At 44.4% G+C, this 19844-nt stretch overlaps 1 protein-coding gene across 2 annotated transcripts in view; it reads left to right on the top strand.

Annotated features, from left to right (window-relative positions):
* Positions 1-1027: 1027 nt before the first annotated feature.
* Positions 1028-19844, top strand: part of LOC110504057 (kinase suppressor of Ras 1) — a 66084-nt gene continuing 47267 nt past the window's right edge. For both annotated transcript variants that reach the window (XM_036961575.2, XM_036961574.2), the window contains exon 1: positions 1028-2234. In XM_036961575.2, coding sequence (XP_036817470.2) covers positions 2100-2234 — 135 coding nt within the window. In that variant the 5' untranslated portion in view covers positions 1028-2099. The remainder of the gene's footprint in view (positions 2235-19844) is intronic.

The raw sequence follows: 19844 nt of genomic DNA, 5'->3' as shown, positions 1-19844 counted from the left end.
ACAAGCAAGCATACAAGGCCCTCCTTGTCCCCCATTCAGCAAATCAGATTATGACTCTGTACTCCTGCTTCCTGTTACAAGCAGAAGCTCAAACAGGAAGTACTCTTTGCGTTGAGAAATGGTTATCAGAATCAGAGATTATGCTACAGGACTGCTTTGCTATCGTTGAATGGAATATGTTCCGAGACTAAACCGATAGCATTGATGAGCTAACCACCTCCATCACCGGCTTCATTAGGAAATGCATCTGCAACGTTGTCCCCACAATAAAGATACGCTGCTTCCCCAATAGACAGCCCTGGATTAACACAGAGGTTGGCACTAAAGGACAGGGCTGCCACGCACAGGGCTATCATAGACAACCCTGAGGCTACGGTTGAGGACAGGAACAAGTACAAGAAATCCCGCTACGAACTCCGCAGTCATCAAACGAGCAAAATGACAATATAGGAATAAGGTGGAATCATATTACACAGGCTTCAACGCCCGCCGCATACGGCATGGGTTACTGTCCATTAATCAGGTCAACACGTGCAATGCCGTGGAACCGGAAGATATTCCAGGGCGAGATCTCAGAGCATGCTCAGAACCGCTGGCAGGTCATTTTCAACCTCTCCTTGTCCCAGTCTGTAATCCTCACATTTTAAAATGACTACCATATTTTCTGTTCCCAAGAACTCTAAGGCAACATGCCAGAATGACTACCGCCCTGTAGCACTCACATCAGTAATCATTAAGTGTTTTGAAAGGCTGGTTATGGCACACATCAACTCGATCATCCCAGACACCAAGGACCCACCCCAACAGGTTCATAGACGACACAATCTCAAATGCTCTCCACACTGCCCTCACCCACCTAGACAAGACGATTACCTATCTGAGAATGCTGTTCATTGACTACAGCTCAGCCAGCGTTCAACAGCATTGTCGCCTCCAATCTAGTAATGAAGCTTAGGACCCTGGGACTGAACACCTTCCTCTGCAACTGGATCCTGGACTTCCTGACAGGCCGACACCTGGGCTCCATAGGGGTGTGTGCTTAGTCCACTTTTGTACTTCCTGTTCACCCACTACTTTGTAGCTACGCATGACTCCAACACCATCATTAAGTATGTATCATTAAGTATGCCAACGAAACAACGGTGACAACAGTGAGACAGCCTATAGGGAAGAGGTCAGAGACCTGACAGTGTGGTACCAAGACAACAATGTCTCGCTCAACGTGAGCAAGACAGAAGAGTTGATCGTGGATCACAGGAAAAGGAGGGCTGAGCACACCCCCATTCACATTGATGGGGCTATAGTTCCTCGTGTTCAAATCCCTAAGGACTTAAAATGGTCCAAACACACCAACACAGTAGTGAAGAGAGCAAGACAATGCCTATTCTCCCCCAGGAGGCTGAAAATGTTTGGCATGGGACCTCAGATCCTCAAAAAGTTATACAGCTGCACTATTGAGAGCATGGTTGCATCACTGCTTGGTATGGCAACTGTTCGGCATCCGACTACAGGGCACTACAGAGGGTAATGAGTTTTTTTGTGCTTGCCAGTTAGCTATAGTTACATGTCTATAGTTAGCTAGTAGTCTATGGTTAGCTAGCTGTTAGCAGCCAACGGCTAGCAGTTTCTTACTGGTGATAAAAACAGATGATTGCCATCATTTTTTCGAGACAATACTGAATTATTTAATGTAACAAATTGAACCTTGTAAAAATGTGTGGTAATTCATGGTAACTGCATAAACAATTCATTTAGACTCGCCGTTTATTTGAAACAGGCGTTTATTTGCTGAAATGTGGGCCGTTGCCCCACAGAAGTTAAAAGACGACCTGGAACGCGACCACTCTGTCAAACACCATGCAGAAATAAGTAATTTACGTAGCTCTTGAGAATACACGGAACCCACTGTGTGTTCATTGAAGTGACAGAGCTACCAATGTAAAGGTCGTAGATGAACTGTTCTATTAGTTCGCTGTTCAAACTCGTGTAAACCTACCAAGCCGTGCCAACGACGAGGAATGGATATTGTGCCCGTCAAAGGTGGAAGGATGGTTCAAAGTAATTAACTATCGGACGGGGACAGTATAGGTGGCGCAGCGATGGACAAGGACGCACTCCACCAGTGCGAACTCATCCAGAATATGATCGAGATCTCCATCTCTAGTTTACAAGGACTCCGAACCAAATGCGCAGCATTGAGCGACCTCACTCAGCAAGAAATACGCACTTTGGAGGTACAGTATGGGTAGCATAGGCATAACATACACTTTGACTGCTATCATAATAAAGTTCAGCTTGTTGGTGTGTGCCTGCGTGCGAGGGAGAGTGAGTGATGGTGGAAAATGTAAATGTTTGATGTGTGTTGTTCTCATGATATAGGCTACTAGATTGTTTTTTATATACAAGACAATAGACTAGACATTGCAGGCTCCACATTCTTAAAATAAATACAAATAATACAGTAATCTCGTGCATGTAGGCCTGGCCTATAGATGAACTGTCCTTGATGTGTTGTAGGCCTATAGTAGGTATATTGTATTTAGGTTCAACTTCCTTGTTCCTTCCATGCCCATAATCAATAACAGTTTCGTAGCCTAAGGCAACACTCAACATGTCACACATCAAAACAGCCTAACAATCAAAGTTTCAACCAATGTGTTAAAACTGTTTATTACAGATTCTAAACTAATAATTAACAGTTTATGAACTTTTAGAACTGTAAGACAGAAACATATTGATGAAAGAAAATGTGGTACAATGAAGGATATACCTGGCTGTCATCAGACAAAGTCTGTGTGATATTCTCACACATCTGTCCCCCTCAATGAATCCTGTCAGTTTCACTTCTCCCTCAAGTCAGTCTGTCCCTCAAGCAACCAACAATGCACATCTCTACTCCTCACTAAAGGAACATTGAGTAGCCACTTCCACCGCAATCCATTCACGTTGTTAATCAACTAGGTATTACAAACGGAGCAACGTCCTTATAATGTAAAGCCCTTTAGGATCATACATACTGTACATGGAGACGCCAACTATCATTATACGTTATTTTGTACATAATGTTTCTGCCACCGTATCTTATGACCGAAAAGCGCTTCTAGATATCAGGACAGCGATTACTACTACATACTGGAGGAATACTTTTTCTTCAACGAGTCGGACAGGAAGAATTTACTTCCCGACAAGGCCCTCATCCCCGTAATTCGCAGGAGAAAGAGACGGAGGAATCGTGTACGAGGATCCGTCGCCGAGAGGGTAATCTACCTTTACCATCGGTCCTATTTGCCAACAAACAATCAATTGATGATAAAATAGACAAACTACAATGATGTATGTCCCACCAATGGGACATTAAAAGCTGTAATATTTTATGTTTCACCAAGTTGTGGCTGAACGACAACATGAATAACATACAGCTGGCGGGTTTGAAGCTTTTTCGGCAGGATAGAACAGCGGCCTCTGATAAGACAAGGGGGTGGCGGTGGAACAGCTTTCGTTGGTGGTAGGAAGAGTGGACCAAAGCGCAGCGTGGAAAGTGTTCATGATTCTTTTATTTAAAAAAAATACTCAAACAAAATAACAAAAAAATGAAAATGCACAGCACTGGGTTGTGTTGGCGAACTGGGGATACCGCGCGTAGAGCTGGCGCAGGATATCCTGGGCCGAAGAGACCAGAGACCGGAGACCAGGAGCGCTGAGCCGGCACAATCCATCCTGGCTGAATGCCCACTCTAGCACGGCAAATGCGGGGAGCTGGAACAGAGCGCACCGGGCTGTGAATGCGCACTGGAGACACTGTGCACATCACCGCATAACAAGGTGCCTGACCAGTCACACGCTCCCCACAGTAAGCAGCACAGCAAATGTGGGGAGCTGGAACAGAGCGCACTGGGCTATGAATGCTCACTGGAGACACTGTGCGCATCACCGAATAACAAGGTGCCTGACCGGTCACACGCTCCCCACTGTAAGCACGGGGAGTTGGCTCAGGTCTAAACCCTGACTCCGCTAATCACCCCGTGTGCCCGCTACAAAACATTTTTTGGAGCTGTCTCTCGGGCTTCTGTCGTTGTCTTAACTCCTCGTATCATCCGCCGTTCCTCTCTTGCTGCCTCCGCCTGCTTCCATGGCAGGGTCTTGTCCCCTGCCATTACCTCCTCCCAGGTCCAGGATGTCCTCCACTCCCTTTTCTCCCGGGCCCAGGATCCCTGCTCCTTCTGGCCACGCTGCTTGGTCCTTTGATGGTGGGATCTTCTGTAACGGCTCTCGTTGGTGGTAGGAAGAGTGGACCAAAGCGCAGCGTGGAAAGTGTTCATGATTCTTTTATTTAAAAAAATACTCAAACAAAATAACAAAAAAACGAAAGCGCACAGTTCTGTCAGGCAGAAACACTAAACAGAAAACAAGATCCCCCAAAACCCAAAAGGAAAATGACAACTTATATGTGATCCCCAATCAGAGACAATGATAGACAGCTGCTTCTGATTGGGAACCACACCCGGCCAAAAACAAAGAAATAGAAAACATAGACTTTCCCACCCGAGTCACACCCTGACCTAACCAAACATAGAGAATAAAAAGGATCTCTAAGGTCAGGTCGTGACAGGCGGTCTATGTATATTTGTAAACAACAGCTGGTGCACGAAATCTAAGGAAGTCTCAATGTTTTGCTTGCTTGAGGTAGAGTATCTCATGATAATAAGCTGTAGACCACATTTTTTGCTAAGAGAGTTTTCATCTGTATTTTTCGTAGCTGTCTACATAACACCACAAACAGATGCTGGCACTAAGTCCTCACTCAATGAGCTGTATAAGGCCATAAGTAAACAGGAAGACGCTCACCCAGAGGCGGCACTCCTAGTGGCCAGGGACTTTAATGCAGGAAAATTCAAATCTGTTTTACCTAATTTCTACCAGCATGTTAAATGTGCAACCAGAGGGGAAAAAAACTCTAGACCACCTTTACTCCACACACATAGATGTGTACAAAGCTCTCCCTCACCCTCCATTTAGCAAATCTGACCATAATTATATCCTCATGATTCCTGCTTACAAGCAAAAACTAAAGCAGGAAGCACCAGTGACTCGGTCAACAAGAAAGTGGTGAGATGAAGCAGATGCTAAACTACAGGACTGTTTTGCTATCACAGACTGGAATATGTTCCAGGATTCTTCCAATGGCATTGAGGAGTACACCACATCAGTCACTGGCTTCATCAATAAGTGCATCGATGACGTCGTCCCCACAGTGACGTACATACCTCAACCAGAAGCCATGAATTACAAGCGACATCCGCACTGAGCTAAAGGGTAGAGCTGCTGCTTTCAAGGAGCAGGACTCTAACCCGGAAGCTTATAAGAAATCTCATGCCCTGTGACGAACCATCAATCAGGCAAAGTGTCAATACAGGACTAAGATTGAATTGTACTTCACTGGCACCGAAGCTTGTCGAATGTGGCAGTACTATTACAGACTACAAAGGGAAGCACAGTCGCGAGCTGCTCAGTGACACGAGCCTACCAGATGAGCTAAATTACTTCTATGCTCGCTTCGAGGCAAGCAACACTGAAGTATGCATGATAGCATCAGCTGTTCTGGACGACTGTCTTATCACGCTTTCCTTAGCCGATGTGAGTAAGACCTTTAAACAGGTCAACATTCACAAGGCCGCAGGGCCAGATGGTTACCAGGATGTGTACTCCGACCATGGGCTGACCAACTGGCAAGTGTCTTCACTGACATTTTCAACCTGTCTCTGTCTGAGTCTGTAATACTAACATGTTTCAAGCAGACCACCATAGTCCCTGTGCCCAAGAGAACACTAAGGTAACCTGCCTAAATGGCTACCGATCCGTAGCACTCACTTTTGTAGCTCACATCAACACCATTATCCCAGAAACCCTAGACCCACTCCAATTTGCATACTGTCCAACAGATCCACAGATGATGCAATCTCTATTGCACTCCACATTGCCCTTTCCCACCTGGACAAAAGGAATACCTATGTGAGAATGCTATTCATTGACTACAGCTCAGCGTTCAACACCATAGGGCCCTCAAAACTCATCACTAAGCTAAGGACCCTGGGACTAAACACCTCTCTCTGCAACTGGATTCTGGACTTCCTGACGGGCCTCCCCCAGGTGGTAAGGGTAGGTAACAACACATCCGCCACGCCAGGCCTGATCACCAACAATGACAAGACAGCGTATAGGGAGGAGGTCAAGAGACCTGGCCTTGTGGTTCCAGGACAACAACCTCTCTCTCAACGTGATCAAGACAAAGGAGATGATTGTGGACTACAGGAAAAGGAGGACCGAGCACGCCCCCCATTCTCATCGAAGGGCCTGTAGTGGAGCAGGTTGAGAGCTTCAAGTTCCTTGGTGTCCACATCACCAACAAACTAACATGGTCTAAGCACACCAAGACAGTCGTGAAGAGGGCTAGACAAAACCTATTCCCCCTCTGGAGACTGAAAAGATTTGGTATGCGTCCTCAGTTCCTCAAAAGGTTCTACAGCTGCACCATCAAGAGCATCCTCTCCCCACTGGTTGCATCACTGCCTAATATGTCAACGGCTCAGCCTCAAGTTTGCAAGGCACTACAGAGGGTAGTGCGTATGGCCCAGTACAGCACTGGGACCAAGCTTCCTGCCATTCAGGACCTCTATACCAAGTGGTGTCAGAGGAAGGCCTAAAAATTGTCAAAGACTCTAGCCACCCTAGTCATAGACTGTTCTCTCTGCTACGACACCGGAGCGCCAAGTGTAGGTCCGTCAGGAAGTCAGCTTCTACCCCCAAGCCATAATACCCCTGAACATCTAATCAAATGGCTACCCAGACTATTTGCATTGCCCCCCTCTTTTTCACGGCTGCTACTCTCTGTTTATTATCTATGCATAGTCACGTTAATAACTCTACCTACATGTACATAAACTCAGCAAAAAAAGAATTGTCATCTCACTGTCAACTGCGTTTATTTTCAGCAAACTTAACATGTGTAAATATTTGTATGAACATAACAACTGAGACATAAACTGAACAAGTTCCACAGACATGTGACTAACAGAAATGGAATAATGTGTCCTTGAACAAAGGGGGAGTCAAAATAAGAGTAACAGTCAGTATCTGGTGTGACTACCAACTGCATTAAGTACTGCTGTGCATCTCCTCCTCATGGACTGCACCTGATTTGCCAGTTCTTGCTGTGAGATGTTACCCCACTCTTCTACCAAGGCACCTGCAAGTTCCCGCACATTTCTCGGGGGAATGGCCCTGGCCCTAGCCCTCCGATCCAACAGGTCCCAGACGTGCTCAATGGGATTGAGATCCGGGCTCTTCGCTGGCCATGGCAGAACACTGACATTCCTGTCTTACAGGAAATCACGCACAGAACGAGCAGTATGGCTGATGGCTTTCCCAAGCTTTAAACATCCCAAGGAGCACTGTGCAAGCGATAATATTGAAATGGAAGGAGTATCAGACCACTGCAAATCTACCAAGACCTGGCCGTCCCTCTAAACTTTCAGCTCATACAAGCAGAAGACTGATCAGAGATGCAGCCAAGAGGCCCATGATCACTCTGGATGAACTGCAGAGATCTACAGCTGAGGTGGGAGACTCTGTCCATAGGACAACAATCAGTTGTATATTGCACAAATCTGGCCTTTATGGAAGAGTGGCAAGAAGAAAGCCATTTCTTAAAGATATCCATAAAAAGTGTCGTTTAAAGTTTGCCACAAGCAACCTGGGAGACACACCAAACATGTGGAAGAAGGTGCTCTGGTCAGATTAAACCAAAATTGAACTTTTTGGCAACAATGCAAAACGTTATGTTTGGCGTAAAAGCAACACAGCTGAACACACCATCCCCACTGTCAAACATGGTGGTGGCAGCATCATGGTTTGGGCCTGCTTTTCTTCAGCAGGGACAGGGAAGATGGTTAAAATTGATGGGAAGATGGATGGAGCCAAATACAGGACCATTCTGGAAGAAAACCTGATGGAGTCTGCAAAAGACCTGAGACTGGGACAGAGATTTGTCTTCCAACAAGACAATGATCCAAAACATAAAGCAAAATCTACAATGGAATGGTTCAAAAATAAACATATCCAGGTGTTAGAATGGCCAAGTCAAAGTCCAGACCTGAATCCAATCGAGAATCTGTGGAAAGAACTGAAAACTGCTGTTCACAAATGCTCTCCATCCAACCTCACAGAGCGCGAGCTGTTTTGCAAGGAGGAATGGGAAAACATTTCAGTCTCTCGATGTGCAAAACTGATAGAGACATACCCCAAGCGACTTACAGCTGTAATCGCAGCAAAAGGTGGCGCTACAAAGTATTAACTTAAGGGGGCTGAATAATTTTGCACGCCCAATTTTTCAGTTTTTGATTTGTTAAAAAAGTTTGAAATATCCAATAAATGTCGTTCCACTTCATGATTGTGTCCCACTTGTTGTTGATTCTTCACAAAAAAATACAGTTTTATATCTTTATGTTTGAAGCCTGAAATGTGGCAAAAGGTCGCAAAGTTCAAGGGGGCCGAATACTTTCGCAAGGCACTGTATGTAGCCTTGCTATTGTTATTTTAATGCTGCTCTTTAATTATTTGTTACTTTTATTGATTTGGGGTATTTTTTTCTTAAAACTGCATTGTTGGTTAAGAGCTTGTAAGTCAGCATTTCACTGTAACCTGTTATATTCGGCGCATGTGACAAATACATTTTGATTTGATAACATCACCTTTTCTGTACAGGTTATATCAGGTACACTAAATTGGCCTACTAGCCTCTCTCTCATGGGATTGTTCAATTCAAAGCGCTGGAGAAGGCCGTCTGATCTGGATTTCTCATCGCTATTAATGTAGCAGCATCTAAATTTGGACTTCTCTCCCTCCCACACATTCTCAGTGCGGGCTGTTGAAAGCTAAAGATAGAGTGAGAAACAGTGGGAGGAGAGGAAGGAAGGGGAGAAAAAGGGGAATGAGGAAAGAAGGGAGGAATATATGAAGAAGGAGATATCCAACATGGCTGTCTCTTATTAAAGCTGAATATCGAGGGGCTTTCTTTGAGACTGGACTGGAGGAACCACGGAACCAGCAGACAACAACATGGTTACGAACAAAAGAGGCAGCCTAAGCCACTGCCAGGCCTTTCTCTCTTTCTCTGTATGTCTGTGTCTCTTTCCTCTCCCTCTCTCCTCTCTCCTCTCTCCCTTCCCCCCACCCCTCTCTCTTTCACTCCTTCTCTCTTTCTCTGTATTTGTCTCTCTTTCCTCTCCCTCCCTCCTCTCTCCTCTCTCCTCTCTCCCTTCTCCCCACCCCTCTCTCTTTCACTCCCTTTCTCTCTTTCTCTGTATTTGTCTGTCTCTTTCCTCTCCCTCCCTCCTCTCTCCTCTCTCCTCTCTCCCTTCTCCCCACCCCTCTCTCTTTCACTCCCTTTCTCTCTTTCTCTGTATTTGTCTGTCTCTTTCCTCTCCCTCCCTCCTCTCTCCTCTCTCCCTTCTCCCCAACCCTCTCACTTTCACTCCCTTTCTCTCTTTCTCTGTATTTGTCTGTCTCTTTCCTCTCCCTCCCTCCTCTCTCCTCTCTCCCTCCCTCCTCTCTCCTCTCTCCCTTCTCCCCACCCCTCTCTCTTTCACTCCCTTTCTCGCTTTCTCTGTATTTGTCTGTCTCTTTCCTCTCCCTCCCTCCTCTCTCCTCTCTCCCTTCTCCCCACCCCTCTCTCTTTCATTCCCTTTCTCTCTTTCTCTGTATTTGTCTGTCTCTTTCCTCTCCCTCTCTCCCTTCTCCCCACCCCTCTCTCTTTCACTCCCTTTCTCTCTTTCTCTGTATTTGTCTGTCTCTTTCCTCTCCCTCCCTCCTCTCTCCTCTCTCCCTTCTCCCCCCCCTTCTCCCCCCCTCTCTTTCACTCCCTTTCCCTCTTTTTATTCTCTACCCCCCCTTTCATCTCGAACCCACAATAGGCCTGTCTGTCTGTATAGGGTGGTCAGGCCTGAGCTAAGTGGCTGCATGGGGAGTTGGGTTACTCAGGTCTGTCCATGTAAACGGCCTGTATTGTGTTTACATTGGATATTGGAGATGAGCAGCACTGTTCTACACTGTCATTGTCATAAAGTGATGGATAAAGGACTCTGACCACAAGGGGCAGATATTATGTCCGTCAGGACAGGTGTGTGGGGGGTTGGGATAGGCTAGACTTGAGCGTTGCTGGACACCAGATGAGGAAGAATTGGAGAGATGTTTGGTGCTGCCTGAAACATTAATCTTATGTAATTGCAGAAGTGGTGTTGTCTTTCCGACTGGTTTTCAACTTCCTCATATTAGTTGTACTGCAATTGCATAACAATAAGGTAATTATTGTGTGAAGAGGATCATTCTTGTGTACAAGATTGTCTTTGAATAGTTTGAACCAAAACACTGTCTTAGAAGATTGAGCTGTGCAGCTCGTAAACCAGGGAAGTAACCTTTTTAAAATCATGTCATCGGTCACGTAAACTGAAGTCGCTGTCCTTGTAAACTTCTCAGGCGTGTGATGTTGAATGTATAGCGAGGTTAATCCTGGGTGCTACTTAGGGCTGTTATGGTGACCATATTACCACCACACCAGCAGTCACTAGTCATGACCGCAGTCAAATTCCACATGACCGTTTAGTCATGGTAACTAGGCTTCTCCAAAACTGTGCACTGGCTGATGGTCATTAGCAGCCTACCAAACTTGCTAACTGCCAGTCGCTAATGGCCTGATACTCAGGGCTCTATTGTCCCTCTAATCACTCTGACATCAATGCAAATGCAATCGAATATCAAATCAAACACTTTATGAGAGCAACATTTCTATAAGCTATGCAATAGGGTGGGAAAACAGAGTTTGAGTGACCTCTGTTAAAAAAGGGAGGATCCCATCAGCTTTCTATAGGCTAGGCCTACTATATTTATTTCTCAACTTTTCTAATATTAATAAGCACATTGTTTCGCTTTACAACCGGAGTAGCCTAACTGGCTAGCATGAACATTAACCCCGGCAAAAGTGTCTTCCATGTGCTGTTTAAGTGCATACATATGACATGTATTTTTTCCCCCTGCTACATGTTAATGGCCTATTCTCAATCAAAATGTACTTCACACATACAGTGCATTCGGAAAGTATTCAGACGCCATGACTTTTTCCACATTTTGTTACGTTACAGCGTTTTTCTAAAATAGATCAAATAAAAACATGTACCTCCTCAATCTACACACAATAGCCCATAATGACAAAGCAAAAAACGTTTTTTAGAAATTGCAAAAACAGAAATATCTCATTTACATAGGTGTTCAGACCCTTTGCTATGAGACTCGAAATTGAGTTCAGGTGCATCATTTTTCCATTGATCATCCTTGAGATGTTTCTACAACATGATTGTTGTCCACTTGTGGAAAATTCAATTGATTGGACATTATTTGGAATGGCACACACCTGTCTGTATAAGGTCCCACAGTTGACAGTGCATGTCAGAGCAAAAATCAAGCCATGTGGTCGAAGGAATTGCCTGTATAGCTCAGAGACAGGATTGTGTCGAGACACAGATCTGAGGAAGGGTACCAAAAAATGTCTGCAGCATAGAAGGCCCCAAGAACACAGTGGCCTCCATCATTCTTAAATGTAAGAAGTTTGGAACCACTGAGACTCTTCCTAGAGCCGGCCGCCTGGCCAAACTGAGCAATCGGCAGAGAAGGGCCTTGGTCAGTGAGGTGACCTTGGTCAGGGGGCATTTAACCCAACCTCTCTGAATCAGAGAGGTGAGGGGGGCTGCCGTAATCGACATCCACGTCTTCGGCGCCCGGGGAACAGTGGGTTAACTGCCTTGCTCAGGGGCAGAACGACAGATTTTTACCATGTCAGCTTGGGGATTCGATCCAGCAACCTTTTGGTTACTGGCCCAACGCTCTAACCGCTACCACCCCAACCCGCTTGGAGTTTGCCAAAAGGCACCTAAAGGACTCTCAGACCATGAGAAACAAGATTTTCTGGTCTGATGAAGCCAAGATGGAACTCTTTGGCCTGAATGCCAAGCCTCACGTCTGGAGGAAACCTAGCACCATCCCTACAGTGAAGCATGGTGGTGGCAGCATCATGCTGTGGGGATGTTTTTGAGCGGCAGGTACTGGGAGACTAGTCAGTATCGAGGGAAAGATGAACGGAGCAAAGTACAGTGAGATCATTGATGAAAACCTGCTCCAGAGTGCTCAGGACTTCAGACTGGGGTGAAGGTTCAACTTCCAAGAGGAAAACGACCCTAAGCACACAGCCAAGACAATGCAGGAGTGGCTTTGGGACAAGTTTCGGAATGTCCTTGAGTGGCTCAACCATGGCCCGGACTTAAACTCGATCGAACATCTCTGGAGAGACCTGAAAATAGCTGTGTAGTGATGCTCCCCATCTAACCTGACAGAGCTTGAGAGGATCTGCAGAGAAGATTGGGAGAAACTCCCCAAATACAGGTGTGCCCAGCTTGTAGCATCATACCCAAGAACAGTCGAGGCTGTAATCGCTGCCAAAGGTACTTCAACAAAGTACTGAGTTAAGGGTCTGAATACTAATGTAAATGTGATATTTACGTTTTCTTATTTTTTTTATCAATTTGCAAAATTTGTAAAAGCCTGTTTTTTCTTTGTGGGGTATTGTGTGTAGATTTATGAGGGAGAAATACAATTTAATCCATTTTAGAATCAGGCTGTAACTTAATAAAATATGGGAAAAGGGGTCTGAATACTTTCTGAATGCACTATATATTATTTAGTATACAGTACCAGTCAAAAGTTTGGACACACCTACTCATTCAAGGGTTTTTCTTTACTTTGACTATTTCCTACATTGTAGAATAATAGTGAAGACATCACAACTATGAAATAACACATATAACACACATATGTAGTAACCAAAAAAGTGTTAAACAAACCAAAATATATTTTAGATTTGAGATTCTTCAAAGTAGCCACCCTTTGCCTTGATGACAGCTTTGCACACTCTTGGCATTCTCTCAACCACCTTCATGAGCTAGTCACCTGGAATGCATTTCAATTAACAGGTGTGCCTTGTAAAAAGTACATTTGTGGAATTTCTTTCCTTCTTAATGCGTTTGAGCCAATCAGTTGTGTGCTGACAAGATAGGGGTGGTATACAGAAGATAGCCCTATTTGGTAAAAGTCCATATAATGGCAAGAACAGCTCAAATAAGCAAAGAGAAACGACAGCCCATTATTACTTTAAGACTTGAAGGTTATTCAATCCGGAAAATGTCAAGAACTTTGAAAGTTTCTTCAAGTGCAGTCGCAAAAAACATCAAGGGCTATGATGAAACTCTCTCATGGGACTCCCAATCACAGCCAGTTGTGATACAGCCTGGAATCAAACCAGGGTGACACTTCTAGCACCGAGATGCAGTGCATTAGACCGCTGCGCCACTCGGGAGCCCCTAAATGGTCAGTTCGTCCATGGCCTGCATAGTTATCAGACATGTCACCCATTGAGCATGATGCGTTTATATTTTTGTTCAGTTTAGGAGGACCTGTTTCTTCGTTAACCTCTCAACACAGAATACAGCATTTCCTCCCTTGGAAATCTTTTGGAGAAAATGTCCTTTCTATTTTATTCAGCTTTGTTCAATTGTATTCTTCTTACTACAAAATAATATAAAATAATGCCACAGGAATTATAAGCAAATCTTGTCTGCTAAAATAACTAGTGTAGCACACAGATGTATGGCATAGCCAGATCAGGGCCTGACATGAAGACAATTTACACTATGCTATTCTGTTCTTCTGAAATAGACTACATTTTCTTCATATCATGTTTCTTTAGACCTGCCTAAAATAAATAATGGATGTTTTTTGTGATGATGTAGGCTAAATTAAATGGATTTATTGCTCTTAATTTGACTTTTTAAAATATAGATGTTCCAAACGTCTGTATCAGTGGCTTCTAGGCTATGCGTGGAAGCAAGGAGATGCTAAACGTGTTTATGTTAATTAACGGTCATTTACCTTGAGGCTGGCAGTTATTTGCATGACAATCACCGGCTGACAAAATGTCATGACCGTCACAGCCCTAGTGCTACTGGCACCTTATTACAGGGCTCTGTGACTCCTTCAGTCGAAAGTTAAATCTACAGACTGACCACACCTAACTAACAGCCTTCATCTGATTTCCATACACTAACTAATAATGCCAAGGTGGTCAGCTTCTACTCTGTAATCAGATCTGGCATCCCAGGGATGGACATGGCCCATATTATCTGCCCACATTGTCTGTTTCTGGGAAACCTGTCATTAAATAAACACTCATTAAATGACTATCATTTTGCAGAGATTTTTACTTTTGAGGCTCTTGTCACACTTTTTTGGGAAGATCATAGAAGTGCTAGTTTGATCATTTTGGCGATTATCCTAAGCAGCAGCTACGGTGCAGTCAGTGGAAGAAACAGAACTACAAAATGATGGGTCGTGTAGTGTCAGGAAACTCCCATGTGGTTTTGCAAACGATCTGTCTCTCGTTCCCCTCCCCACCTCTCTTTCTCTTTGTCTTGTTCGATTTCTCCTTCCTTTCTTGACCTTTTTGCTCGCTCTCTTTGTCACATCTATCACTGTTTCCTTTGCCTTAACTAAGACACACAAATGTTTTTTCCATAGATGGAAACTTACACGGAGAAGTGATGCTTACCATTTGCGTACTGTGGTATTTTTCATAACTGCAATATACAAGTCAGCTTCAAGGAATGAACTGTGGTAGTAGTTGAGAATGATATCTTGAGAACCAGTATCGTCCCTCCCCCACACAGGCGTTGTCTGGTACTTAGAGACTAACATTCAAAAGTTGAGTACTGGCAGCCAAGGCAACCTCCTTTATTCTTTCTGTGAAAAGGCCCTTTCCTTGGGTCATTGTCACACACAATAAACACAATTTAGTTACACACACTGTGGTAAAACATGTGGGCACAGATACGTGCTGCCTGTCTGCCCCATGGTCCCCACTCAGCCTGCCCCACCCCTCGCTGCATGTGCCTGCCATGTAACAGAGCTGGGAGATGGAGAGAAAGATAGACAGTGAATAACGAAGAGCGCCACAGCGGAACAAGGCCAGGCGGTGTAGGGTGCAAACCAACACCGCCTGGTTTCCTCTAGTCGCTCAGTGAAGTACATCAAATCAGCCATGGCCATTCTCTGATAGGGAAAGAGACAGGAGGTCATTCAGAGACAGCCTCCGTCAGACTGGTCTAGTGCTAATGAAAATTTAATGCTGTTCCACTAGGCCAGGCTCTCTAAAACCTACCAGGACCATCAGTGACTAACGATGGGAGCCTAAACATGAACTTAAACCTATTTACAGTTGCCTACCCTCTTAACTCACTCACCTTCAGCCCCAGCTTTTTGGTTGAAATAAGCTAAACATCCAGCTTTTAAAAAACAAAATACTTAAAACAATGACTGAAATTCTGCAGTCGTATTACTTTCAGAAGTAATACTTCTGGCTGGACAGAGGGATAAGACTAGAAGTAATGCTTGTGGCTAGACTGAGGGATAAGACTAGAAGTAATACTTGTGGCTGGACAGAGGGATAAGACTAGAAGTAATACTTGTGGCTGGACAGAAGGATAAGACTAGAAGTAATACTTCTGGCTGGACAGAGGGATAAGACTAGAAGTAATACTTGTGGCTGGACAGAAGGATAAGACTAGAAGTAATACTTCTGGCTGGACAGAGGGATAAGACTAGAAGTAATGCTTGTGGCTGGACAGAGGGATAAGACTAGAAGTAATGCTTGTGGCTGGACAGAGGGATAAGACTAGAAGTAATGCTTGTGGCTGGACAGAGGGATAAGACTAGAAGTAATGCTTGTGGCTGGACAGAGGGATAAGACTAGAAGTAATACTTCTGGCTGGACAGAGGGATAAGACTAGAAGTAATACTTCTGGCTGGACAGAGGGATAAGACTAGAAGTAATGCTTGTGGCTGGACAGAGGGATAAGACTAGAAGTAATGCTTGTGGCTGGACAGAGGGATAAGACTAGAAGTAATACTTCTGGCTGGACAGAGGGATAAGACTAGAAGTAATACTTCTGGCTGGACAGAGGAATAAGACTAGAAGTAATACTTCTGGCTGGACAGAGGGATAAGACTAGAAGTAATGCTTGTGGCTGGACAGAGGGATAAGACTAGAAGTAATACTTCTGGCTGGACAGAGGGATAAGACTAGAAGTAATGCTTGTGGCTGGACAGAAGGATAAGACTAGAAGTAATACTTCTGGCTGGACAGAGGGATAAGGCTAGAAGTAATGCTTGTGGCTGGACAGAAGGATAAGACTAGAAGTAATACTTCTGGCTGGACAGAGGGATAAGACTAGAAGTAATACTTCTGGCTGGACAGAGGGATAAGACTAGAAGTAATACTTCTGGCTGGACAGAGGGATAAGACTAGAAGTAATACTTCTGGCTGGACAGAGGGATAAGACTAGAAGTAATACTTCTGGCTGGACAGAGGGATAAGACTAGAAGTAATGCGTGTGGCTGGACAGAAGGATAAGACTAGAAGTAATACTTCTGGCTGGACAGAAGGATAAGACTAGAAGTAATACTTCTGGCTGGACAGAGGGATAAGACTAGAAGTAATACTTGTGGCTGGACAGAAGGATAAGACTAGAAGTAATACTTCTGGCTGGACAGAGGGATAAGACTAGAAGTAATGCTTGTGGCTGGACAGAGGGATAAGACTAGAAGTAATGCTTGTGGCTGGACAGAGGGATAAGACTAGAAGTAATGCTTGTGGCTGGACAGAGGGATAAGACTAGAAGTAATGCTTGTGGCTGGACAGAGGGATAAGACTAGAAGTAATACTTCTGGCTGGACAGAGGGATAAGACTAGAAGTAATACTTCTGGCTGGACAGAGGGATAAGACTAGAAGTAATGCTTGTGGCTGGACAGAGGGATAAGACTAGAAGTAATGCTTGTGGCTGGACAGAGGGATAAGACTAGAAGTAATACTTCTGGCTGGACAGAGGGATAAGACTAGAAGTAATACTTCTGGCTGGACAGAGGGATAAGACTAGAAGTAATACTTCTGGCTGGACAGAGGGATAAGACTAGAAGTAATGCTTGTGGCTGGACAGAGGGATAAGACTAGAAGTAATACTTCTGGCTGGACAGAGGGATAAGACTAGAAGTAATGCTTGTGGCTGGACAGAAGGATAAGACTAGAAGTAATACTTCTGGCTGGACAGAGGGATAAGGCTAGAAGTAATGCTTGTGGCTGGACAGAAGGATAAGACTAGAAGTAATACTTCTGGCTGGACAGAGGGATAAGACTAGAAGTAATACTTCTGGCTGGACAGAGGGATAAGACTAGAAGTAATACTTCTGGCTGGACAGAGGGATAAGACTAGAAGTAATACTTCTGGCTGGACAGAGGGATAAGACTAGAAGTAATACTTCTGGCTGGACAGAGGGATAAGACTAGAAGTAATGCGTGTGGCTGGACAGAAGGATAAGACTAGAAGTAATACTTCTGGCTGGACAGAGGGATAAGACTAGAAGTAATGCTTGTGGCTGGACAGAGGGATAAGACTAGAAGTAATGCTTGTGGCTGGACAGAGGGATAAGACTAGAAGTCATTATTGTGGCTGGACAGAGGGATAAGACTAGAAGTAATGCTTGTGGCTGGACAGAGGGATAAGACTAGAAGTAATGCTTGTGGCTGGACAGAGGGATAAGACTAGAAGTAATGCTTGTGGCTGGACAGAGGGATAAGACTAGAAGTAATGCTTGTAGCTGGACAGAGGGATAAGACTAGAAATAATGCTTGTGGCTGGACAGAAGGATACGATTAGAAGTAATGCTTTTGGCTGGACAGAAGGATAAGACTAGAAGTAATGCTTGTGGCTGGACAGAGGGATAAGACTAGAAGTAATGCTTGTGGCTGGACAGAGGGATAAGACTAGAAATAATGCTTGTGGCTGGACAGAAGGATAAGACTAGAAGTAATGCTTGTGGCTGGACAGAGGGATAAGACTAGAAGTAATGCTTGTGGCTGGACAGAAGGATACGACTAGAAGTAATGCTTGTGGCTGGACAGAGGGATAAGACTAGAAGTAATGCTTGTGACTGGACAGAAGGATAAGACTAGAAGTAATGCTTGTGGCTGGACAGAAGGATAAGACTAGAAGTAATGCTTGTGGCTGGACAGAGGGATAAGACTAGAAGTAATGCTTGTGGCTGGACAGAGGGATAAGACTAGAAATAATGCTTGTGGCTGGACAGAAGGATAAGACTAGAAGTAATGCTTGTGGCTGGACAGAAGGATAAGAGGTACAGTATATGTGAGTCCAGTTCAGTCCACTGGTTGCCAGGTAAAAGCTTGCTTTCTGGGATCTGGTGTCCGAAGGTAAGGTGGACAACTTGACTCTGCTTTAATCTAACTCAAGGATGGGCAACTGGCCCCCCCTTTTAATGCCCCCGGATTGATCCCCCCCACTGCATCCCTCATAATAAATTCAGATTTTCTGTGGCCCCTAACCCCATCAAAGTTGCCCATCCCTTCTCTAACTGATCTCTCAAGTCCTCTCTGTGACCCCAGCCCAGCATCTCCCATAATCGCATTTTTTACATAAACCGTTTCCGCTGTCTGTGGCTGCAGGGTTTCCATGGTGCTCGGTTGTCATGGCAGTGGCACAAGCCGACGCCCCCATGAGAAAGGCAGCTTGGTGTTCCTCTGAGTTTGTAGGTAATGAGGACTGTTTGCTGTTTGCTGTTCTGAGGGGAGAACTGTTAAATACCCAGTCAGTCAAGGATGAACTGGAACTGGCCACTCCATCTCCACCTTCTCTGTTTAGGAGGTAGGAGTGCATATCAATATTCTACAGAGACATTTTCTCCTTGTTTCCTCTCCTTCATCAACGTTCTCCATTCATGTTCTTGAGAGCTTATGAGGTGAGGTGCTTCTGAGACAAAGTTGTTACTTTTTAGGCCTGAGTATACAAAACATTAAGAACACCTTCCTAATATTGAGTTGCACCCCCCTGTGAAAAACCCAGCAACGTTGCAGTTCAAACCTGATGTGCCTGGCTAGGTCTGTGGCGGTCATGAAATTTCGTCAGCCGGTGATTGTCAAGCAAATAACTGTTAATTGACTGTTAATTAACATAAACACATTTACACTAGTTCATTTAGCAGACAATTCTGTGGCATTATATTATATTATTTTATAGTATGAAGAATACAATTGAACATAGCTGAATGAAATAGAAAGGATATTTTCACAAAATGATTTGAGGGAGTGCGCACATGTTGCTATTCTGTGTTGAGCAGTTAACAAAGAAACAGGTACTCCTAAATGCTTAATTTAGAGTTATTTATGTAACTTTAGTTGTGATACAAACATTGGGCTGTATGTTTTGATTTTAATATATTCTAAGTCTGCGACTATAATGATAATTTGAAAAAAGTTGCATGAAAGGCATGAGCTCTGCTTTGTTTTTTTGTGAGGCTGTACACACTTCATCAGTCTCTCATTCACAATTTGACAAGCATTTGATAATCCCCTTTGTGTGTTTTTTTGCGGCCAGTGGCCGTTGTGCCCTTGGGCTGAATATAATCATTATAATTCCCTTCTCCAGGCTGCATGCTCCAAAGCCCATTTCACTCAAATGGCTCTCCGTCACGTGATTGGGTCTTTCTCACAAACTACAATTGAAGACAGACACATTGGAGATGCAACTGTGCAAGTCCTTATCCAATTCTGAAGTGAATATTGAAGATATTGGAAGAACTGTCCTCATTTACTTTTCGTCAGTCAACAAGATGAGTAGGC

This window comes from Oncorhynchus mykiss, chromosome 24, assembly GCF_057628025.1.
Source record: "Oncorhynchus mykiss isolate SJ-2025 chromosome 24, ASM5762802v1, whole genome shotgun sequence".
NCBI lineage: Eukaryota > Metazoa > Chordata > Actinopteri > Salmoniformes > Salmonidae > Oncorhynchus > Oncorhynchus mykiss.
This window is presented reverse-complemented; position numbering and strand designations above follow the sequence as displayed.